The 22,177-nt window shown below is 60.9% G+C and overlaps 2 protein-coding genes across 4 annotated transcripts in view; one reads left to right on the plus strand and one right to left on the minus strand.

The window, feature by feature from the left end:
• On the minus strand, positions 1-21,078 carry PCSK7 (proprotein convertase subtilisin/kexin type 7). Of its 3 annotated transcripts, none has more exons than XM_063355456.1 (16): positions 21,060-21,078; positions 18,935-19,414; positions 18,326-18,460; positions 17,747-17,912; positions 15,690-15,780; positions 14,813-14,867; positions 12,892-13,030; positions 12,198-12,298; positions 7,156-7,323; positions 6,028-6,135; positions 4,884-4,986; positions 2,519-2,675; positions 2,268-2,362; positions 2,002-2,095; positions 1,546-1,663; positions 1-1,360 (listed from the first exon to the last, which is right to left on the minus strand). In XM_063355456.1, the coding sequence occupies exons 2-16, from the start codon at positions 19,400-19,402 to the stop codon at positions 950-952; spliced, it is 2,409 nt and encodes an 802-aa protein (XP_063211526.1). In that variant the 5' UTR covers positions 19,403-19,414; positions 21,060-21,078; the 3' UTR covers positions 1-949. The 3 variants fall into 3 exon arrangements, with proteins under 3 accessions (XP_063211526.1, XP_063211525.1, XP_063211524.1); XM_063355455.1 differs by lacking the exon at positions 21,060-21,078 and adding an exon at positions 20,631-20,698; XM_063355454.1 differs by lacking the exon at positions 21,060-21,078 and adding an exon at positions 20,094-20,334.
• The window catches only part of RNF214 (ring finger protein 214), an 8,857-nt gene continuing 7,586 nt past the window's right edge, over positions 20,907-22,177 (plus strand). The window contains exons 1-4 of the mRNA XM_063355500.1: positions 20,907-20,998; positions 21,077-21,302; positions 21,596-21,655; positions 22,014-22,154. Coding sequence (XP_063211570.1) covers positions 20,907-20,998; positions 21,077-21,302; positions 21,596-21,655; positions 22,014-22,154 — 519 coding nt within the window. The remainder of the gene's footprint in view (positions 20,999-21,076; positions 21,303-21,595; positions 21,656-22,013; positions 22,155-22,177) is intronic.

Below are 22,177 nucleotides of genomic sequence, written 5' to 3' on the forward strand. Positions count from 1 at the left end.
TGGGGGAGAGAAGGGTTTTTAAGACTTTATTTGGAAAGCTACACAAAAGGGCTTTGCTGATTAAAAAACAAACCCCAGCTTTAAAAAAATAAACCAAGGAACCCAAAGACACAGCAACAAGCCAACCCCGCGCGCAGACGAGCCACTGCCAGAGCAACTCAGCCTCCGCTTCCCGGCCCAAAGCGGGCATCGCCCACGGCCTCGTCCCTCCCGGGCACCGGGCACAAACCGAGGCCCCAGCGAGCAAGGGGGAGGCAACTGGGGGAAGCTGCCGCAGCGAGCTGGCGCTGCCACGATACCTGCTGCTTCTGTGCCCGCCGCAGCAGGGCCAGCCCCGTCCGGCCCCCCAGCCCTGCTGCCTCCCCAGCCGCAGGGCTGGGCACCTGCCCGCGGGAGACGAGGCGGCGGCGGCGGGGTCAGAGCACTGGGGACAGGGAGCAAGCGCTGGTTGGAGCCGGGCGAAAGGACTCCCTGCTTCTAAGGTGGGTGTAACTGGTGGGTACTGGCCAGCTGCTGGCCCAGCGGGGCAGGCAAATGACAGTGCTATGAGGTCCCTGCCTGCGCAGGCCTCTGCCACACTTTCCAGGCTCACTCTGCAGAAATTAGGGAAAAAGCGACCCTTCTTCCCAGCGCTGCAAGGCCACGGGGGCCACGGCGGAGCAGGGGGCAGCACCCTGGGACCTTGCTCCATGCACAAAGGGAAGCCCTGAGCGCCACTGCAGGGCAGGCTCCATTAGGAATGGGTTTAAGGCTTGCTTTGTTTTCCAGAGCGAGGGAAAGGGAAGCTCCCCTTCCGCTGCCAGCACTCTTTCTCCTTGTTTCTGAGCCACTTCCAACACCACCTTCCGCAGGACCCAACGGCGTCCCTGGTAGCTCAGAAGTCTCTGCTGCCCGTGCTCGGGAAGGACGTACCGAGAGGGAGGGACGCAGCCCCAGCCCGCAGCCCCAGCTAGCACGCCTGGTGCTCCCTGTCCTCCGAGAGCAGCTCGGCCGTCGCCTCCCGGCCCAGGTACCCTGCTCCGGCGGGGGCTGCCTCGTGGAAGCTCGCGGCTCTGCCGCTGCTGGGAAGTTTGGGGTGGGTGGGGGTCCAGGACCCCTCCTCCCCCTCGTCCTCCTGGCCAGGCTCCGGGTGCTCACACTCCATCTCGACGTCGTCAACGTCCTTCTCCCAATAGAGCGGCACAGACTCCATCTCCAGGCCGCTCTCCAGGGCTCTGTGCTTCCCTCCCTGCTGGTACCATTTGCAGGCGGTGGAGCCGTTGCAGGGCAGGTCGAGCCCCACGTTGTTCCTGGTCAGGCAAACCTCCAGCATGTAGTAGAAAGTCCAGAACACGGCAAAACACCCCAACAGCAGGAGGGTCTGTGGAGGAGGAAACCCCTTAAGAAACAAAGCCCTTAACCACCCCGGAGCCCTGCTGTCACCCAGCGGAGAGGGCACAGGGCCAGGAGGAGCAGCGAGGCAGGCTCCCGCTCCTCCGGACCCTCCTGCAGAGGACGGGGTCTCCCCGCTCGGCGCCCGCCTCCCCAGCCCGCAGGCAGGCTCACCTTGAGGGTGTTGGCTGTGATGGTGTAGCGCTGCTCCTCGGGGATCTCCAGCCCCGGAGGGCAGGGCAGGGAGAAGTTGCTGCTCAGGTACTGCCCGCTCATGGCTTCCTCCAGCAGCCTGGGGGACAGAGGCACCCCGTGAGGGTCCCGCAGGCAGGGCTGCTCCAGGGAGGGTCCCAAATGCCCACAAAGGGTCCGGAGTGAGCCTCTTCCGCACGGAGGGTTGCCCTCCTGGGTCCGGCCCAGCCAACAGAGCCATTTTCTTCACCCCCCCAGTGCAGTGTATCGAGGGCAGCCCCAGGGCCCCACGCTGCGGCGCTGGGGGCTGGGCTGCAGCCTCACCCTGCCACGCACCTGGCAGCAACTCTGCTCCAGCATCTGCTCAGAGACTTCTGATAATGTCCCTCAGCCCTCCACCTCCTGTCTGCCCACCAAGGCGGGGATGTGGTGTCCTACCTCTGCCGTTCCTTCATCTCTGCTGGGGACCAGGAGGAGCCGTACAGGGTCAGCTGCCACTGCTTCAAGGTCCCAGGCCTCAGGCTCTCATCTCCTGGGAAAGAAACAGGTTGGACCAGTGGGGAACTCTCCCACCTGGCTGGGTGGCACCATCTGGAGCTAACCCGTCGCCACCCAGGTGCTCAGCTGGCAGCTCCCCAGAACATGGCATGGAGCTGCATGCCGGCTGCCTGCCGGAGCACGCGCCTCCGGCAGGCAGGACTCACCGATGTCCCTGACGACCAGTCGGTACGTGCCCTGAGCTTCCTCGCCCCAGCACCGGACCGTGGAGAAGGTCCAGTCAGCAAAGCCGTTGGGGTCCCTGACAAAGGGTGAGGAGAAACAAGCCGTGAGAGGGGAACGGAGCCCGAGCGGCAAGGCTGGACACGTGCCCTGGCTCTCCTGCTTGGGGCCAGCTGGGCTGGGTGTCCTGCCCTGCAGCGCGAGCCTCCGCACCCCCGTCCCCCTCGGTGCTTACGAGTCCATGCTCCTGGCGGTCCCTATCAGGGACATCATGCCGCTGGGGCAGAAGAGCCTGATCTCCAGGTTGCCGCGGCGGGGATGGGTGATGGTGACGGTGACTGCCACGTGCTCCAGGGTTCTCATGCCGGAGAGCTCCAGGTCGGCGGTGGTGACTGGGAAAGGGAAGGCAGGGTTTGCCAAGGCCGGTGGCCGGGACGGAGTCCCCACTTCCAGCCGGCCCTAAGGGACTGCTGTGCCACTCAACAGGACACATGTGCCGGTCTCTGCCTCCTCCCGGCTGCCCCCGCGCATCTGTGTCCCTGGAGCAAGAGGCAGGGGCCAGGGCAGCCATACCCATGCCGGGGGGCTCTGCCAAGTGCCTGGCAGCAAAGCCATGCTGCGCTTGGTGGCCCGGCCCTGGTCCACGCTCTGCGAGGAGCCTCCTTGTCTGTCCAAGCCGAGCCACGCACGCACCTCCCTGGCTAGCACTGGGAGAGGCGTCCTGACAAACTCCCTCCCGGGCACCCCATGTTGCGCTCAGGCTGCTTGACTTAGGCCAGAAGCCAGGTCCTCCCAAACCAGAGGTGAAGAAGGCACCCGGTACTGGCTGTCCTCTGCCCGCAGCTGTGCCCTTTGTCCCCTCCCTGCGTCCAGCCAGGACCAGGCAGGATGGGAAGGGTGGTGAGAAAGGGGCGAGGAGGCGGTGGTGAGGAAGGAGGGGTGAAAGGCAAGAGCACCATTAGAAGTGGGAAAGCCGACTCCCGGGATCTCCAGCACGTCCCAGAGCAGGAAGACAATACAAACCCACGCTTTCCTCTGCACGCGTCCCTTCCCTCTCATTTACAGCAGCCTCTCGCCTGCAGCCGAATCCTCATTTCACAAGTGGGGCTTAACTGCTGCCCACACAACTCGTGCCACTGCCCCACGGGCTCCACGACATCCAGCTCTGCCCTGGTCCTGGCTCAGGCCTTGTGGGTTCAGGAGCCCCCCCCAGAGCGCTTTGGCCACTGCAATGAAATAATATCTCATCCTCCATCAAACCCTTCCTGCTCTGGATCCGTGCCAGCTTTTGGCAGCCCCAGAGGCTGCCCTGAACCCACGGTTACACAGGAGCCCAGTTTGGAAGGACTGGGAAGAGAAGCCTGGTATTCATCTCAAACCATTCGCAGCTCCACAGACGCTCACAGGCCCGGGGCTGCTAATTATAGCAGAGGAAACCCTGGCACGCCTCGGAGCGGATTTCAGCCCGTGGCTCGGCCTCCTCCCGGCAGCCCCGGCCGAGCGGCAGGTGAGTCCCTCCCAGCCTCTTCCAAGAGGGGAGGCAGGCGCACCCCGGGACCAGGCAGCCTGGCCGCATCCATTCACCGGGGCCACGTGGGGAAAGCATTAACTCTGAGGCAGCCTGTGGTACCTGGGGGACAGTAGTGCCCCCGGCCACACACTCCTCTGCGCGTACTTCTCCAAAGTGCCTCTTCTCTGCCTCTTCCAAACTGCTTGCTGCCCAGCTTTCAGCTCACAACTCCTTTTAGGGCAGAAGGAGACGCTTGACCACTAACCCTCGCCCTGGAGGGAACGCGGGGCTAACCCCGCTGCCAGCCCAAGCAGCAGGGTGTCACCCCTCTGTCCCCCATGGGCTCCGCAGTGCTGGTACCTGCAAGGGAGCTGCGCGCTGCAGAGCCAGACCAGCCCCGTTGGACAGGAATACCTGCGAGGCGGGTGCTGGCCTGCCGGGCTCCAAACTCTTTCCAGGGAGACCTCTATCCTGGGCCACAGCCCCCGGGCGCTGCCAACCCCCAGCACCCCTGCCAGGAGCTGCAGCTGGGGCAGCCAGGGGGGCAGGGCCAGGCCCCTGGGACAGCATCTCCACCGGGACAGGGAGGGGGCCGGTGGTCCAGCCTCGGTGCAAGAAGCCGGAGAGCCGGGCCCTGCTGGGGGGCCGGGAAGGGCTTGGGGCCGAGCTCTCCTTCCCACTGGTAGCAGCCAGAGCAGCGCCTTGTTTATGTGGACAGAGGCTGGCCAAGTCGGGAGCTGGAGCATTACCTAAAATGGTCAAAGCCAGAGGAGCAGGTCTGGCTGCTGCCCAGCCTGGCCGAGCTCGCTAATGCCTGTCTGGCTCCTCCAAGACATCAATCTATGGAATAGAGTTATCGGGGAAGGGACCACATCAACAGACACAGATCCCCTGGGGAAGAGCAGTGGAAAGGGAGAGGAAAAAGCCTAGGCAGCCGAACACTTAACCCCTTTGTGGCCTCACGCAGACCAGGGCTCGCTCTTCCAGGCTGTCAGCGTGCCCGACTGCACCCCATGCCAGCGGAAACGGGCTGGATCCCTGGACTCGGTGTGTACGAGCATGTGCTCTCATGTGGCACACCTGCTCTTACCGTTCCAGGTGACCTCCAGCTCCTGCGGGAGTAACGGGATGCTCCTGCCCTCCTTCAGTGCAGGGCTCACGTAGGAGGCGAGGTATGGGACGGACTCCCAGATCTGTGGGGGGAAAGGTTAAAGGATTCAGCATGAGGTTGTGCCCTCCCTGCACGTCCACCTCTCAATCTCCCACCATTCTGGCAAGATGCTCCTGCCTGTAGCACACCTAATGCGTGTGGACGTGGTCTCAGCTTGGGACCAGGCCGCGGGACTCTCCTGACGCTGCTCTAGAGCACGTGGACCCAGGCAGCACGCACGGGCTACAGCGAGTGCCGCAGGGCTGGTGAGGAGTGCCCGCACGCCCAGGAGTGGAAGGAAAGCAGCTGCCTGGGGGTTAGAGGGGCTGATGGAGACTCAGGACTCCCCAGCTCTTGGTTTGTCCCCAGCTCTGCGTTTGTCTCTGCCACCACCTGAGCAGCTTTGAGCAGTTACTTGAAGCCATTACGTTTCAACCCCAGGGGCAGTGGGGCAGGAAACATAGCAGAACCCAAAGCCCTACAGGAAGAGAGCAGTCTGAAAACCCCTGTGAGAGAGGGGGCATTGCTGGCAACCGGCAGTGACCCGGCACAGCTCCGTGGCGCTCTATGCACGAGTGAGGACCAAGTGCCAAAGGGATGTGCCCTGGTCTCCATGCAACCGGAGGCACAGGGAGGAAGAGATGGGGATGCCCCTGCCTGCTCTGACCACACCACTCCCTCCGCAGCCCCGGGGATGCGGAGCCCAGAGCTGCCAGCTGAGAACGCCCCGTTTCCTCGGGGCATGACGCCCTCCCTGGAGCCCGCTGCGTAGGGAGGAAGGTGCTGGGGCTGCTGACAAAACTCCCCAAGCCATGAATCAGAGCTGTCGTCTCCCACCAGCGAAGGCTCTCGCCCATGGCTATATATAGTGCTGAGAGAGCGGCAGCTCGGGGGCAGGTTTCAGGCATTGCCGAAAGCCTCATTACTTCATACCAAAAGCAGCCTTATAGTGAGGGCCGGCCAAAGCGCTGGCCCTGAACGGCAACAGCGTCACACCACAGCATTGCCACTACAGGACCTGCTGCCACCACTGGGCTGGGTCTGCTCTTCGTGCCTCCGGGTCACGTCCTGGGAGGGGAATTACCTTGGCAGCGTTGACCAGCCTCCAGGCATTCAGCAAGCCGAAGCCGTGCTGGTGGCTGTGGCTGAAGCCGGCCTGGTTGATGTCCCACTTCGCGTGACGATCCTCGTACTGGAAAGAAATGCAGGACACTCTTGTTACCTTGGGGGACACCGGCAGCCCTGCAAACCGGAGCAGAGAGAACTGGGCCTGACAGGAGGGAGGCGCAGAAATACCCCGCAGCAGTGGAGAAGCAAACCCTCACGGCCTTATTAGAAAGAAACAGTTTGACCTTTGTTTGAAACAAGTCCCAGGACAAACAGGCTTCCCAGCTCCTCAGAAAGGAAATCAAGCAGCATGAAAGGGCACAAATGCCTCTGCTCTGAAACATCCCAGCTACTCCCTGCTGCCCGAGCCACGGCCTGCGGGATGGCAGAAGCCGTGGGGAGAAGGAACCAAGTCCTTTAAATCAACAAGAGCTGGGCCAGGACAGATCTGGGTCCCATCACTTATCGGGTTGTAGTACTCTAGCAATGCTGGCTTGCAGTTGTGGAAAACACTGCCCTGTGCCAAAGCGAGTACAGCATGAGCTGGACACGGATTCCTGCTCCCCAGAGGGGTGCGGAAGAAGCCATGTCCCCAAGCTGAATTGGGCAGCCACACTCAGTTCCCACTCCTGCTTTCTGCAGTGAAGCTGTGCTGGAGTCGAAGCTGAGCAAAAGGAAGGGCTGTGTTTGCCGCGCACTCCCTGTTATGTCTGTTTCCAAGAGCCCGACTCTCTGGAGGGTCCGAGAAAAGGCCAGAGGCAGAGCTCCTCGCTTGCCCACTGCTCAGGCTGCAGGGGGACGCTGCAGAGATGGGTGCTGGCCCTTCGCCGGGGGCACGGTGAGCCCCTGGAAGACCTGTACGACTGGCAGACGCAGGCGTGCCTGGAGCAAACACCCCATTTGTTATCATGACAGAGGAACATGCCTCAGCCACATTCCTGGGAGGAACAAGGGGCGAGGGGAAAACGCAATCCCTTTGCTGGGAGCCAGACAACCGAGAGATTTATAGAGGGGCAGGCAGACATAAACAAGGACGTGCACAGCAGGACCTCGGCCATCCTGCAGCATCCCTGAAGGGCAGCAGGAGGGAGGCAGGGCCACTCACCTTGGTGGCAGTGAAGACAATGATGTGCTGGACGTCTCGCCAGGTGAGACACGGTCGCACCTGCAGCATCAGCGCGATCATCCCGGCTGCAAGGGGAGCGGCAGCTGACGTCCCTGTGTGGCCCTCCGTGCAGCCCGTGCCCTTCTGCAAATCCCAGTCTGTTGTCACCTTCCGAGAAAGAGGAGAGATGCCTCCTGTCAGGCCACTGTTTGCCATGCTGGGGCGGCTGGGACAGCCACCGAGCATGCGGTCCCAGCCCCAAGCCGTGCCCTCACCACACCAGCTCCACCGGCAGCCCACGTTCAGCCTGTGACAAAACTGCTGGCAAAAGCCCCAGGGACACAGGATAGCATGGCCCCCACACTATGCGAAGGGCACGAGAGATGGGGGCTCCCCACCGCCATCCTGGGCACAGCTAAGAAATGAGCAACACCCAAGCACACAACAGGCAGAGGCAGGGCCAGCAGCTGCGCTCCGGGCAGAGAGCACGGCGGATAGCAGAGAGCTCGCGAGCGAGGGCAGCCTGGGCACCCCGCCTGGAGGCCGGGGTCCTCTTTACTGCACGGGCACCCCAGCAGCGTGCAGGGTGGTGCACAAGCTGGTGGGTTTTCTCGAGAGCCCCGTAGCACGGATCTACTGTCAGCAATGCTCATGTAATTGTTACTGCTTTCCCACAAGCCTGGTAAGAAGGAAAAGATCCCCCACGGGCTGGCTGAACACGCGAAGGGGAGGCTTGGAAAACCGGGAGTGAGAGGGGAGAAGAGACGGAGTCAGCAGTTCTCCTCCCCAGCAGCCTGGGTGTCCCCCCCCGCCAGCCCTCTCCTCCAGCACCCTGATTTGCCTGGTTATTATTTTCTGTGGACAGTGAAAACCTTCTCCACTGCAGGATGCCTTTGGCCAGGCTGAGCTGACTGTCCTGGGGGAGAGAGGAGCTAAGCCGGCACCCGCTGTGCTGCTGCTATGGCAATTACAAGGCTGCTTTGTGCAGCCAGCAGTGCCTTTTCCGCTCTGCCAGGCGGCCAGCCCAGCCAGGCATGTCTGTCTCAACGCGGTCTGCCCCAGGTGAACAGATGGCAAAGCCTTTGAGCAGGGAGAAGGGTGCGAGGTTTGGCGCAGAGCAGGAATCAGAGCGTGACAGCACGGGCAGGGGAGAGCATCGCTGCATGCACTGCTGGGCCGAAAAGCTGAGCTTCTCTGCACTGTACAGGGCACGTATCAGCCTTTAAAGAGGACCACAGACAGTCACACAGCACCTTTACACGCCTTCCTGAGAGATTCGCTATGCCAGAAGGAAAAGGAGGGACTGCAGCTGAGCGCCCATAGCCCCTCGCTCAGGGACACCTCCCGCTTCTCTGCCACCACGGGGAACTCGGGCAGGGAAAGGTGAGCTGGGGCAGCGGGGCAGCACCCGGTCCGGGAAAGGTGAGCTGGGGCAGCACCCAGTCCAAATACAGCACACCAAGGCCAGCATCCAGAGCCTGAACACCCCCCCCCCCCCCGCCCCGTACAAGGCTTTCAGACAAAATTAAAAAGGTCTCTGGCTGCCCAAGGAGTCCCCCTCCAGAGCAAAGACACGGGGAGGTGGTCCTGAACACCCTGCCTGTATGAACCACATCTTAATCTGTCCGTCTCTTAATCTGCCTGTCTCCCAGCCGTCTCTTCCGCACGGGCAGCTTCCCTCCAGAGTGGAGCGAGGAATTTGCAGCGCGTGAGCTTTCTTTCTGTGGTTGCTGAGATCAGGCTGGGAGACGGGAGGGGCAGCCAGAGATCCCGTCATCCTCCCTCAGCCAAGAGCAGAACAACAAGAGCAGGGCAGCAGCAGGGGGAGAGGGTCAGGGATTAGCTGCTGAAAAGCCTGCAAATATTTCCCAGACAGATCCTGGCCAGGACACGGGTACCCGGCAAAAACCAGTACAAGGTGGGAAGGACAACACCACAACTCTCCAGACGAGAGGTTGGCCCCGTGCTGGGAGCTGGGACGCAAAACAGTCCGGTGTGGGGCTGAGCAGAGCGGCTCAGGCAGCTTCTCTCAGGGCAAGGGCAGGAAAGCACCTTTGCTGTCCTTGTTTGTACAGAGTTTAGCTGAGGATAAGGAACAGCAGCTTTTCACTGCCCTGGACCACGGATGGTTGCTCTGGCCTGTGGGAGCAACAGCCACAGCCCAGCAGGGCCCCACGCAGGCACTCTCCCCTTGCCCCTGCTCGCAGCCAGTGTGGCTACCGAGGCTGGACCGGGTCTTGCAAAAAGCTTCCGATTTCAGCCGACATCCCTGGGGCCTTTGGAGGTGACACCTCTTAGCGCTGCTGCCCGCACACGAAAACCAGCACCAGTTCAGGGAGAGGGACACACACCCCAAACTCGAACAGGGCAAATGTTCTCCAGGGTACTCTGGGCACAGGCACAGAGCCTTGCTGCCTTAGGACCAACACGCCAATTCAAACGAGCTGCCGCTGCTTAAGAGCCGCTACTCATAGGGACCTCAAGCTCACCGTAGAGTCCTGGGACACCCTCGCTTCAGGGACAACCCATCCCAGTTGAGAAGCGACGAATGCAAATCGTCTCCTTTGGGGAGAGACAGGAACTGGGCCTGAGCCAAGCAAGTTCAGGGGAGACTCAAGGCAATTACGGTTTGGGACCTTCCTCATCTTCATTGCTGACCACAGCGCCACTCCAGCACAACCGGGCCTCTGCAGAGGGACCATAGGGGACTTCGCAGAGCCTCAAGAGAGGCATTGGGAGGTTCCCCAATTATGCCACCTCACTGCAAACTGAATGTGTCCGTCTCCCTGTGCTCCCCACGGGGAGACAGCCTGCACTGCCAAAAGCTGTAGGTTTTGCTGCCTTCTTTGCTTGACTCCATAACGTTCTGCCAGCTGTTAACAACTTCAGCTTGTGCTTGGACGCTGCACGCCCTACAAAGAACACCCTGAGCAGCATAAACTTTCAGTAGGAAATGCAGCTAGTGCCAGAAGCCGTATTAAATTCTTCCCATTAAGGAAACCACACAAAGTTTATAGTCTGGTAAAAGAAAAAAGCCCAGCAGATGGCTGCTGAGAAGTTAACTCTGACATCACTGAAGCACGGTTAAAGGGCGTGTGGAAGACGACTATCCTCCAGAAACAGGAGGGTGAAAGTTTTAACATGGCATGGACACACTAAAGGAGTGACCGTGGCACGGCAAAGAAACAGGACAGCTTTCTGGCACGTGCCGTGCCTAGGCTACGCGTGGCATCTCGTCCTGGATCTCAAATGGAATACCAGCTCCTGCGTTTGCATCCCATAAAGCCAGTATTCAAAATAAAGGGGCGTTTGAGACCTTCAAAGTGCTCTCACCAGCAGCAGGCTTGGGGGAAGCTGGACGTAAACCCAAAGCTCTGTAACTCCTGACAAAAGTGCAGCAGAACCCTTGTTTGGCTGCCGTTTCCTTTTTTCCTAACATCAGTAGTTTCCAAACCGGCTTGGGATAATTGAAGTTATTTCTGAAAGGAAAAATTAGCTCCGTTCTGGTTTTACTTTCCCTGCCACACGAGCCCAGCCGCTGCTCCAGGCAGATTGCGCCGTGCTGTAGTTGGGCACGGATTCCTGCCCTGGCTCTGGACGGCAGGAGGAGCTTGCTGAGTCCCAACCAGGTGGCTGAGGATCCCAGGCTCTTCCTGTTCTCCAGGTTTACCCAGCACGTGGGGAAGCCTGTTTGACAAGCCTGCATTCAGCTCCTCTCCGGCAGGCACAGAGCCATAGCCGCACGTCCCTGCTCGCAGGAGCACCCTAGGCACCGTCCCTCGTCCGTCAGGCCCCCCGAGACCCCCAAGCACACACTGCTGGTGCCGATCTCCCACTGGGACTTTGCTGCCTCATTGGCTTTGCCTGGAAAGTGCCTTTGGGAACTGCCCGTCCTGACAGGAGATCTTCCTGGTGCCTGCCCAACCTGAAACAGTCAGGCCTGGGAGCCCATGACGTTTACCCCAAGGTGTCCCAGGGTGGCTCGGGCTCTGCAGTCCCCGCCGGCAGCGCAGGACAGGAACAGGTCACAGCCATACGGGCTGGTTAGCCTGAGAGCTCCCCGAGTGCACCAGCGCCAAGGGAGGAACACGCTGGGTCAGGCCTGGGGCTGGTGAAAACAGGCTCGGCTGCTTGGCTTGGGCAAAAAGGACATTTTGTTGACAATAAGTCATTTTTTGGCAAAAAAAAAGAAAAGCTGATAAAAATATTCTGAAAAATTCAGCTGGGAGAGGCACACGTGCCAGAACGGAGAAGGAGCTGGGGCCAAGCCCTTTAAAGAGCCCAATGCTGCTCCCAGCTCTCCGTGCTCATGCGTGCTCCCGCATCCCTTTGGAGCGGAAGCCAGGGGGGCCGGCAGGGCACCGCGGAGCTGAGCCACAGCCGCCCCTGCCCCTTTCTCTTCAGGAACACCCACAGTGGTGTGGGAGTCTTGCTGCAGGCTTCCTCCTCGCTGAGCAAAGGGGGTACACAAACAGCTGGGCTACAGCTTGTCTTCTGCCGGCTGAGCTGGGGGAGCTCCCCGGATGGCATTCCCAGGGAAACGCACGCTGCAGAGGAATTTCTTAGGGGTCACCCAAGCGGCCCCCATCCCAGACAATGTCTGCCTGCAGTTCCCAGCAGTGCAGAGCAGGGAGATAAGGGAGCACAGCCCCTGTCCCTTTCTGTCCGACATCTGCCTGCGCTGAAGGTGACAAACATGACACACACAGGATCTGCAGTTGGGGACAGGAACTCGGTGTGCCCGCGAACACCCTTGCAGAAAGAGGGTCACTGCACTGCGAGCTACAGGCTGACAGACAGTGACGACACAGGGAAAACTAGAAATAGGAACCTCCCTCTCAGAGCGCTATTTATGTAGGACCTAGAAAAAAGCATGTTCATTCCCTGCCTCAAAAAGGAACCCAACTACCAGCCTAAGGCAGACACGTGGCACTCAGAAGGGACAGAGCATCGTCCCTTGTGTGCACTGGGCTGTTCCAGCCCTGCGGCCAGGTGTGGCCAGCAGAGCCCAGGGGAAGACACGTGTCTTGCGTGGTACTCACAATGCTCCTCATCATCTTGTCCCCGCCGCTGAAGGTCACTGCCAACATGGAGGCACATTCCTCGGCATAGAACGGCATGGAGCCCGTCTCGTCCACCGCGCCTGGGAAAAAGTGAAAGGCATCGACCGTGAGAAGCCTGTTTTGTTTTAGCTGCTGAAATCGCAAGGTGATGAGCCCCTGAGGGCCTGTCCTGCTAGCTGTGCTTTTTCACAGGCTGGGAGCCGGGCAGGGAAACTGACCCAAGCCTGTATTTTTCAGGATTTTTCAGATCTCCAGGAAAGGCAGCCATAATAAATAACCTTTCACTGTGCTTAACATCACGCAGATCTCCTACCCTTCATGTAGCTTCTCCCCTCGAGAAAATGGACTAGATGCTGCTTTTCTAACACACATGATGGGAATGCTGCATTTCAGGTCACTCCCTCAACATGGCAGCGTGCCTGTCACAGCCCCAGCGATGGAGGCCTGAACGCTGGCAGGAATTTCTTTAGCCTCCTGTTGCTCTGTAAGTCAAAAGAAAACTAGACTTGAGGACTAAAGCCCAGCATCTCTAGACACTGCCATGTTCATTCCCAGAGGACAGACACAGATTCCCACTATTGAGCCAGCTTCCAGCTGGGCAGGATTTGCGCTTTTGGGATGATCTCCTTTTTCCACACCGGGAAGGAATAAGACAGAAGACGCAGGCACTCACCTATTGTGACAGTGTAGATGGAGTTGGCATAACCATCGTAGTTGCAGTTGTCATTGTGTTGCCCACCGTTGCCACTGGCCACGACGAAAATGCTCCCAAAGCCCCTGCGACCCGCTATCACGCCGTGCTGCAGGGCAGCCTGCGGAGGAGGAACGGTCGCTGGTCAGGGCACGTAGGCAGGTGGACCCTTCCCGTGCCCGTCCCCGCTCACCCAGAGGGTTGCTGCCAGCTGCCATGGGGGCACAGGGCTCTCCCAGACCTCACAGCACACCTCGCTGCTAACCCAGGCACAGACGGACACGTGCGCCTCTCCCGAGCTGCAGAAGCGTTCGCCCTGTGGACTGCTCGCAAGCAGGATGTGCTGGAAAGCTGTGTCCTGGTATCCCCATCCAGCAACCAAAGTCCGTGCTCTGAGATTTCAATAACCAGCCCTGCCAAGTACTCGGGGTGATAGCAGGGCCAGCCACAACCCCTCTGGACCGTATTTCACCCAGCTAGCAGAGTCAGGGACTCGTGTCTGTTACAGCCCTGACCAGACACTGGAATTCCAGAGCGAGTGTGTTACAAAGGCAGCGACGCAGCCAATGTCTGGGCTGGGGAACAGCCGTTCCATAGCTCACTATTATTGTAAGTGGATTCTGTGTTAAAAATAAAAAGAGAAAAAGGAAAAGCAACCTTCCGGGCAATCACAACACAAGGACTGACCAGCATTTGTACTTCAGAAGGAACACAGAAGCCTCCTGACTTCAGCAGGGCTCACTTTGGAGTTGCCTTTTCTGCAGCACCAAGGCTTTCCTGCCGACAGAGACTATCCACGCGTGGCCGCTGCCCTTCTGCAAGGCCCCTGCCCCCACATACACTTGGGCTTTGCCTTCGCTGAGAAACACAACCACACCAGTCCCACTTGGGAAGCACATCTTCAGGCCGACGCCTTGCACAGAAGTCATTCCCGCCTAGATAACGGGTGTCTGTCTGACGGACAAGCACAAAAACAATCCTGCTGGAAACCAACCCTCCTCCTCTGCCCTCCCTTCAGCAGGCGAAGACCCACGCTGCATTGGCCAGAAAGCCCTCCGGACACTCTGTTGTGCTAAAGCAAGCTTTGCTTGTGCTCTGTGTCCCCGAGCTTGTTACAGCTGTCTCTGCATGCAGGAAGAGAATAAATTAACTTGCAGAACTGCAAACCGTTTGTCATCGTGAACTGATAGCTCAGCTGTCAGCGTTGCTCCAAACAGCACAGTAACTGCTATCCTGTGGTTAAAAAGGTACAGCAAAAGGCTGCCAAGCAAAAGAGAAACTAAGCAGAACCACATCCCACAAGCAACGCAGTGCCAGTTTCGGGGTCCCCTCAGCGACCCCTCGCTGCGGTGCCTGGGCAGCCAGAGCCAGGCGCAGGCAGAGGGATGCGTTTTGCAGAGGTTCTGCAGCACGGCCGCTGTGAGAACACCTTAACGGCCCAGGAAGGAGCTTCAGCTCTGACTCTTCCCCCACCGCGGTCCCACTGAGAGCGAATGCAGCCATCGCCCCAGCCCCTTATTTACTCCTAGCATTTGCAGGCACACTCCCTGCCTTGAGAACCACCCTTAGCATTAGGAATGCTCAGCGTCCTGAGCGGAAAGCGTCCCTTGGGTTGTAAAAGTTGTCAGAATAATCCCACAGATTGCGAAAGAGCATTTTCCTGCTGGAACCAGCCTCTCCTTGGAAAGCTCATCTAATACTGCCTGAATGCTGCCCTCTCGCAGCAACGTCACCTCTCCCCACCACATAGTAACATGCAACACCTCCGCTGGCAGCAACGGAAGCAAACAAACGTGCGCTGCACCACAGCAATGTCCCTCCTCGCCTGTCCGGGCAGGCAAGAAATCACAAGCCCAGAGAGCTAGTCTAGGGGTGGCCCGTGCTGCTAGGATTGTTTTTTTACCTTTCCCAGTTGATGGGGGCCATCCACAGTCTTCCCATCGTCATCTGGACCCCAGCTGCAACGACAGACACCATAAGTGACAGCCCCCGGAGTGGCAGACAGCAACTCTTCCTCCTGTTACAGTTTTCCATTACAGTGAGCTACAAGCAGCCATCAGCTACTCCCAGCACCACGACTGGGATCGGAGGGTGCTGTACTTTCCCATCCATCAGGTTGGCCCCTCGCTGCTGGGATATCACTGTCATGTTTGCACTGTGCCCCTGGGTCAGATTCCAGTGGACAAAATGTTTGATTTTTCTTTAACAACCAGCTTCTCACACATTCCAGTCCCCGTCACACAGCTCAGTTGGGGCTCCCTGACCACAGCAGGGGCACGGTGGCCCCTCCAGCTCAGCCGGCCTGTGGGAGGTGCTGGAGCGGAGCTCAGAAGGCGGCCTCACAACCATAGGTGCCGTGCACAGCACAGGCCAGCTCTCCGGTAACAGGAATACTGATGTTACTCTTAACAGCAGTAACAGAGCACCCCACCTTACGTGCCCAGCTGCACACCCCCTTGAGGTTCAGCCACACAGAGCCCCTGAGACAGCCTGACTGCAGGGCACAGATGGGCGCCGAGCCCAGGGGGACGGGCAGGGTGTCCCCTCTGTGAGACAGACCCACCACTTCGCAGCCTGGCTGCCTGCCTGCCAGCCACGCTCACAGGACCCAAAAAAGCAGTACTGATTTTGGTGCCTCAAGGCTAGCTGGAGCCACAGGAGGAGAGGAACTGGTGTGAGCATTCAGCCATGAGCTGTGACCGCGTCCCCAGGCAGAGCAGGGCATATGGGCCTTTGCTGGGTGTTGGCACGACCTGGCTCAGGGTCCCCTTGGGGCTCACCTGCAGCTGTAGATGTCATTGATCTGATAGTGCTTGTTGAAGGCGATGGCCTCCATGCTGTCGGTGAGGGGCCCATCCAGCACTCGGATGCCTGCAGGACAAAGGACAATGAACATGACTGAAGTGGATCAAAGTAAGCTGTATAAACAGTGCAAACAAATTCCTTGGCGGGTTCACACCGGGGACACTCACGCTCCCAGCCTGACAGAACTGAATCTCACAGAGCTCGTCAGAACCCGGCAGATCAGTCCACGGGGGCTCGATGTGTGCGAGGGATTGTAGGTGCACCCTCCCACACAGCTCCATGTCCTCTGCTGGACATGGTTTTTCTGCCAAGCAAGTCCTACAGTCCCACTGCCAGAACCAAGATGGGGACGGGGACAGCACAACCGAACACCATCTGGGCTCACTTCTGTGCACCCCTGAGCCCCCCTACCCAGAACACTGCTCCCCAGGGCCTTCCTCACGTCCCGCCCTCAGTTATCCCAGTACTTTTCAGGGCTAGTCCCTGCCTGGAGCAATTGCTTCCTCTTCCAAGTTGCCAAACAGCCAGGCGTGGCTTTGGGAAGGGCGGCACGCTTGCCTGCTAAGGGAAGGGCTCAAGAGATGCAGTAGACCCCAGCTACTGTGCTCAGACCAGGAGGGCAAGGCCACTTCTCCAACAAAGCCAATAAAAGCTCAATGCTGAGTTTTCAGTGACCCAAACCATTAATAATTACGGTTTTGCATCACAGTTTAGGCTGGCAAAGCATGTTACAAATGGAAACGAGGCACGCGTCTCCATTAAGCCTATTTATAAACAGTGCAGCCGCCCACCCATCTCAGCTCTTCCTGACACAGCACACGCGGCTTTTTACTGTCGTATCTGAGCCTCCCCTGTGGAGGAGCGGAGCAGCCCAGCGAGGGATGCGCTGGCTCTCCCCGCCCGGGCTGGCACCACACTGGCTCCAGCACTTCCACGCTGCCAGGGCAGTGCCCTATCCCCCCACAGCGCTCGAGGCTGCCCCGCCGCACTCACCCTGCAAGGCCAGGCATAGCTTTGGACAGCTGAAGCCCGAAGATGTGCCAGGTCCGCCTGAGCAACCCAGGGTAAACCCTCCCTATTCCTCATGCTTCGGTTAAACTATGAGCTCATCTTTCCTTCTGCCAGCCGGGCTTTGCTAGCAGCACCTGCCCGCAGCCTCCCAGGCCGGCTGGCGGCTGGGGACCATGCTGTGCCGCAATCAGGGTGGCTGCTCGGGGAGCGCCCCATCGGGGCGAGGTAGGGAGGGAGCCGAGCGCAGGGCAGGGGTGCAGAGCTGCCTGCAGTGCCCCGGGCGAGCTCCTGACCCCCAGCACTCTGCTGACACCCCGGGGCCCACCCACTCCCCAGCCCCGTGTCGCAGCCAGGGAATGTGGCACCATCTGCCGAGTATGCAGAGAATCACGTCCTAGGCTGCGGCACAGCAGCACCGTCCTCTGCTCTGTCAGGGATGCATCCTGCCCGGCACAGAGAACTCGCCTCCCTCCGTGAAGGAGCACAAGAGCTCCGGAGACAGCCGAGGCCACAGTGGCACATTCCCTGGCTTTGCAGAGGAGAGACACGCAGCTGGACCTTCGCATCCTGTTCATCCCCGCAAGGCAGAGCCGAGACCAAGGGCCAGGGTAGCGCAGGGGATTGGCAAACATTTGCTTCCTCAGTGCCTCCAGATACAGCCTGCAGCACTGCACCAGAGCGGGCACGTCGTCACACGTTTGCCTGGCTTAGGCTGCACAGTACAGATGCGCATCTGCCAAAAGATCTGTTGCCAGGCAGGCGGCGTGCTGGGAGTACTCCGGAAAAGCTGCCCCAGCACACACCTATCGTGCTCCGCCAGGAACTGGCTCCTCTGGAGAGGAGCTCAGGCAGACGCCGGTTCCTCCCTCTGACAGAGCAACCAGCCTGAGCAAGGCACCGGCTGACTCAGAGCCGCTTCGCCCAAGCCACCCCTCCCACGGAGCTGTGCCCCGGCCCCACAGAATCAGAGGCGAGACAGCCAGGCATGAGCGCAACACGCCGTGGTGCTGCATGCACGTACCTGCGATGCGGCTCCCGTAGGCAACTCCCACTGTGCAGAAGCTGTTGTTTGGCACGGCAGCAATCTCCCCAGCGCAGCGGGTCCCGTGGTGGTTGCCGTTCTCCTCGTCAGGGTGAGGCATAGGGTCGGGGTCATTGGAATTTAAGTCATAGCTGCCTTCTGGGCTCTGTAAACAGACCCACAGTCACGATGCAGGACTCTGCTCTCCGCTTTTTGGGAAAACCGGGACTAAGAGCTATGCGGGCTGAAACACAGCCTGGAAGTCACGGGAACTTAGAGGCTGCTTCCACACAGGGCTGCAGCTCAATACTGCTATCTGCTGCTGTGGGAAAGGGACCAACAGAGGCGTTGGTCCTTAGCAACTGCTGTGGGGCAGAGGGAGGCCAGCTCTCCTGTGTAAGCAGCTGCCTCCCAGAGGTAGCACAAAGGCTGGTAACCCTGCAGCTTGGGTGCAGAATCTCCCAGGGAAAGGTTTGCCACTGGCACTTCCCACCCTGGCCAAGCCCGGGGTGACAGCACGGGCCAGGCTCTGCCAGCAGCCGTGCACTCGCACGCTTACGCCGCGAAGCCGGCACTCACGTAATTTGGCTGTATGTCTTTAATGGTGTGCTCCACGCCGTCGTCCACCACAACCACCGTCACACCGCGCCCCGTCACGTTCTGCTCCCAGACGCCTGTGACATTGATGTCCTTCCCGGGGCTCCTGCGGTTGTTCTAAGCACCAGGAAGGACAGCGAGGGGAGAGGAAAAGCGGAGGAGTGGGTCAGCTGTGAGGAAAGGAGCTGCCAGACCTTTTGGGCGTGCTGGCTATGATGTGCGGGGCTGGGGCTGGGCTAGGAGCACAGGGAGTCACAAGGCAGCCATGGGAGATTTGTTTGACATGAACAGACAGCAACAGTCCTCGAGCCACAAAGTGAGTGCCCAGCGCCGCAGGGCCGACACCACGCTCCAGCCTGCTAGCCGTACAGCGTGATCCAGCCAAAACCCCTCTGCCCACCCCAGCACCACTGGTGCACGACCAGTTGTGGCAGCTGCCTCCTCCCATTATGGTGGCGAGCACAGGGCGGGCAGGGCGAGCTCTCGGTGTACGTCCTCCTTGCCGCAAGAACAGAAAGTGATTGCTCTGCCTGCCATGTGGCCACACAAACAGCCCGAGCCTGCTAGCACAAGAGCCAGAAAACCACTCACCAGATGCCACTGCTGAGGGTATTTGGGATCATTAAAGTGCAGGCTGCGTTTGGAACGTTTCAGAAGCTTCTGTTCTGAGTGCCACCGCACGCTGTCATGCTGTGCAAACAAAGTGTCCACCGCCCTCCTTATTGCTTCAGGTTCGCTCGCCACATGGCCATTGGGCTGGTAGGTGAAGAGGTAATGGCCCCTGAGCTCGCCAACGCGGCCCATGTTCACCAGCCCTGCAGTCCGGGCCAGCTCCTCTGCCTGCTGCTCCAGCTCCTCCTCGGGCGCGTCCAAGCTGACAGCCCACGTCAGCTTGCCGTGCTGAGCATCAGTGCCAGGAGTGCACTCCCCGACGCAGGCCAGTCCGTCTGACAACACGAGGGGCATCCAGGCAGCACTCAGCCAAAGGCACGTGTGGATACAGAGTGTGGCCTCCATCCCTGCGCTCCATAGCGGCACCCTCCGCTTCCAATGCGGCATCAGACAGGCGGGCTGCAAAGAGCAGAAAATAAAACCAGTGAGAACCAAACTCTTCTGACCCGGAACAGGGTGGCCAAGGCCTCACCTGGAGGTCCCACGGAGCCCTATGGCTCCTAGTGGGCAATGCCAGGAAACCTGGGTTAGCTACCAACCCCCCCGCACAGCAGAGAGCGTCTTCCAGGGAAGCCCCAGCCAAAGCAGCTCCCTCCCAGCAGCGCAGCACTGGGCAGGGACCGGGCAGGGACCAATCCTCTCTGCCCACCCTGCCTGCCAGAGCACACCGCTGCTGACTGGCGGAAGAGGGGCCACTTTCTTTTCTTATCGCAGCCTGGCACAGAAGCAAATGTCACCAGAAAGGCCACACTCCGTGAGACGCCCACAGCCGAGAGCCGGTTCCTCTTTGGAGGAAGCCCCACCAAACGCGTTTTCTCACCTGCTCCACGTCCGGAGGAACCTGCTTTCAACTAGCATGGGTGGAAACCACCACCGAGCCCCAGTTCAACCATGCCACCATTCAACCCATTCCACCAGCCACGGCACCACACAGGGGGGAAGCGCCTCCCGAAACTCCGCTCTGTTTCCCACACCCTGGCACTGCCTGGAGCTTGCCACCCCCCCGCAGTTTGCCGTTAGTGACTGCCCCAGCCGTTTTCCTCTCTCGGTGGGCTTCCAAGCCTCTGATACAACTCACCAGCTACGGTTTATGACAGACACAGAGGTCCAGATTTCTCTCCCTAGAAGAAGGGCTTTATCCGCCGGTGCCTGCCCTTACACTCAAGAGAGCGGCACCTCCGGAGAGCTCCTGCACCTCGCAGCGACCCGGGGCAGACCCAGCGTCCCCCACTCCACCGGGCAGCTGGCGCCAGGGAGACTGGGGAGCACGGGCACGCCCCAGCGCTGGCCAGAGCCCGACTCCCGGTGGCCAAAGCTCAGGGACGCCCGGGGCAAGCCAGCGGCCGCCGGGCAGCGCCGCAGGGCAGGCCTGCCGCCGCTTCCCCCACCTGCCGGGGGCCGGCCGGGCGCCCCATGCTGGGCCTCCAGCCCCCGGTTGGGTCCGCCTGGGGAGACGGGGAGGCAGCGACAACCGGCGACCCCCGGGCGAAGGGGCGGACAGGGCTGCCGGGCACCCCAGGAGCCCAGCCCAGCCCAGCCCAGCCCAGCCCGTCTCGTCCCGTCCCGTCCCGACCCCACTGCCCCGGCCCCGGCCCCGGCCCCGCCGCCCCCTCACCGGGCATGAGCCGCCGTCGCCGCCGCTTCCGGATACCCACGGCCGCTGACAGCTACGTCATATCCGCTCCCGGCGGCGCGGCCTCCCCTCCGCCAGGCGGCGCCCTCGGGCCGGTCGCGCCGCTTCTGCGCCGCCGCCGGAAGGGGCGGGGCGGCGGGGGCGCGGGCCGTGCCGCTCCGCTCCGCGCCGCGCCGCTCCGGGCAGCTCTGCGCCGCGCCCCGCCGGGCCCGGGCCCGGGCCCAGCCCCGCAGCCAGCCCGCCCGCCCGCCCGCCCCCATGGCGCTGGAGCAGGCGCAGGCCGACGGCCCCGCCGCCGCCCCGGCCCCGCCGCGTCTCAGCGAGCCCGGCCCCGCCGCGCCGCCCGGCAGGTAGGTAGGGCCGGGGCCTGGGCCGGGAGCGGGGCCGAGGCGGGCGCAGCGAGTCACCGACCTGTTTGTTTTGCGCAGCGGGAGCGCCCTCGCCGCCCCGGAGAGCCCCGGCGAGGCGGCGCCGGGCGGTCCCGGCGGAGAGGCGGAGCCGGCGGCCGCCCCCGGCCAGGCCCCGACGCTGCCCGGCGGCGAGGGGGAGCCTGGACCCGGCGGCCTGGAGGCCGCGGGGCAGAGCGGCGGGGAGGCGGAGGAGCCCGACGCGGAGGCGGCCCCCGCCAGGCCCTCGCAGAACATCGCGGTGCAGGTGGGTGTCCGCCGGGCAGCGGCAGGGGCTGCGCCGAGCTGCTGCCGGGCCTGGGGCAGGCCCTGCTGCGGGGGGAGCGCGGCTGCAAGGGGGGGAGGCTGGTGTGGATGTTGGGGTTTGTGGGGCGAGGGTTGCTAAAACGGGTGTTCGGGAAGCCGGCCGGTTTCGGGGAGGGCGGGTGGGGGTGCTGCCACCGGCGGTGTTTCTCCAGGGCCGGCTGATGGCGTGGGTCTGGCCAGTCGCTGTGAAGCTGCGGGGGTGGCGGGTCTGACAGCAGTCATCTCCCTTCGCAGACTGACTTCAAGACGGCCGATACGGACGTGAACACGGATCAGGATATCGAGAAGAACTTGGTGGGTATCGAAGCCCTGCGATCGGGTCCAGGCTCTGCCGCTTGCACTTCCAGAGCTGCTGCCGGGCAAAGGAGCTGGAGCACTGCTCTTCCCCCAGGGTGTTTTTTCTCATTTAAACACTGGCCTTGGAGTTCTTAAGCTGCTCTCTTTAAAGGAGGAAATGTAGTGTGAGCTCCAGGCAGTGCCTCTCTTAATCTTTTCTGATCTCAAGAGCCTGAGCTTTGAAAGTGGAAGCTGTTTAACTGCGGTTCTTGACGGCAGGCTCTTCTACATTGCTCAGCTTTCCTGCCCCTGTCCCTGCTGTCTTCAGCGCGAGGGAGGTGGAAGGTTCCCCCTAAATTTCTGCTCTCTGCTGCAGGACAAAATGATGTCCGAGAGGGCTTTGTTGAAGGAGCGTTACCAGGAGGTGCTGGACAAACAGAGGCAAGTGGAGAATCAGCTGCAGGTACAGCTTAAGCAGCTTCAGCAGCGGAGGGAAGAGGAGATGAAGAACCACCAGGTATTTGGCGAAGTTCTCTTTTT

Source organism: Chroicocephalus ridibundus, chromosome 18 (assembly GCF_963924245.1).
Source record: "Chroicocephalus ridibundus chromosome 18, bChrRid1.1, whole genome shotgun sequence".
Classification (NCBI taxonomy): Eukaryota; Metazoa; Chordata; class Aves; order Charadriiformes; family Laridae; genus Chroicocephalus; species Chroicocephalus ridibundus.

What these genes read in the sequence shown, in the direction of transcription:
- PCSK7 (XM_063355456.1), bottom strand. Translation starts at nt 19,402, where the DNA reads ATGCCGCATTGGAAGCGGAGGGTGCCGCTATGGAGCGCAGGGATGGAG. An exon ending in GCCCCCATCAACTGGGAAAG is followed by an intron (nt 13,031 to 14,812) that starts GTAAAAAAACAA and finishes CCTCCTCCGCAG; the next exon opens with GCTGCCCTGCAGCACGGCGT. An exon ending in TTGTCTTCACTGCCACCAAG is followed by an intron (nt 6,136 to 7,155) that starts GTGAGTGGCCCT and finishes ATTTCTTTCCAG; the next exon opens with TACGAGGATCGTCACGCGAA.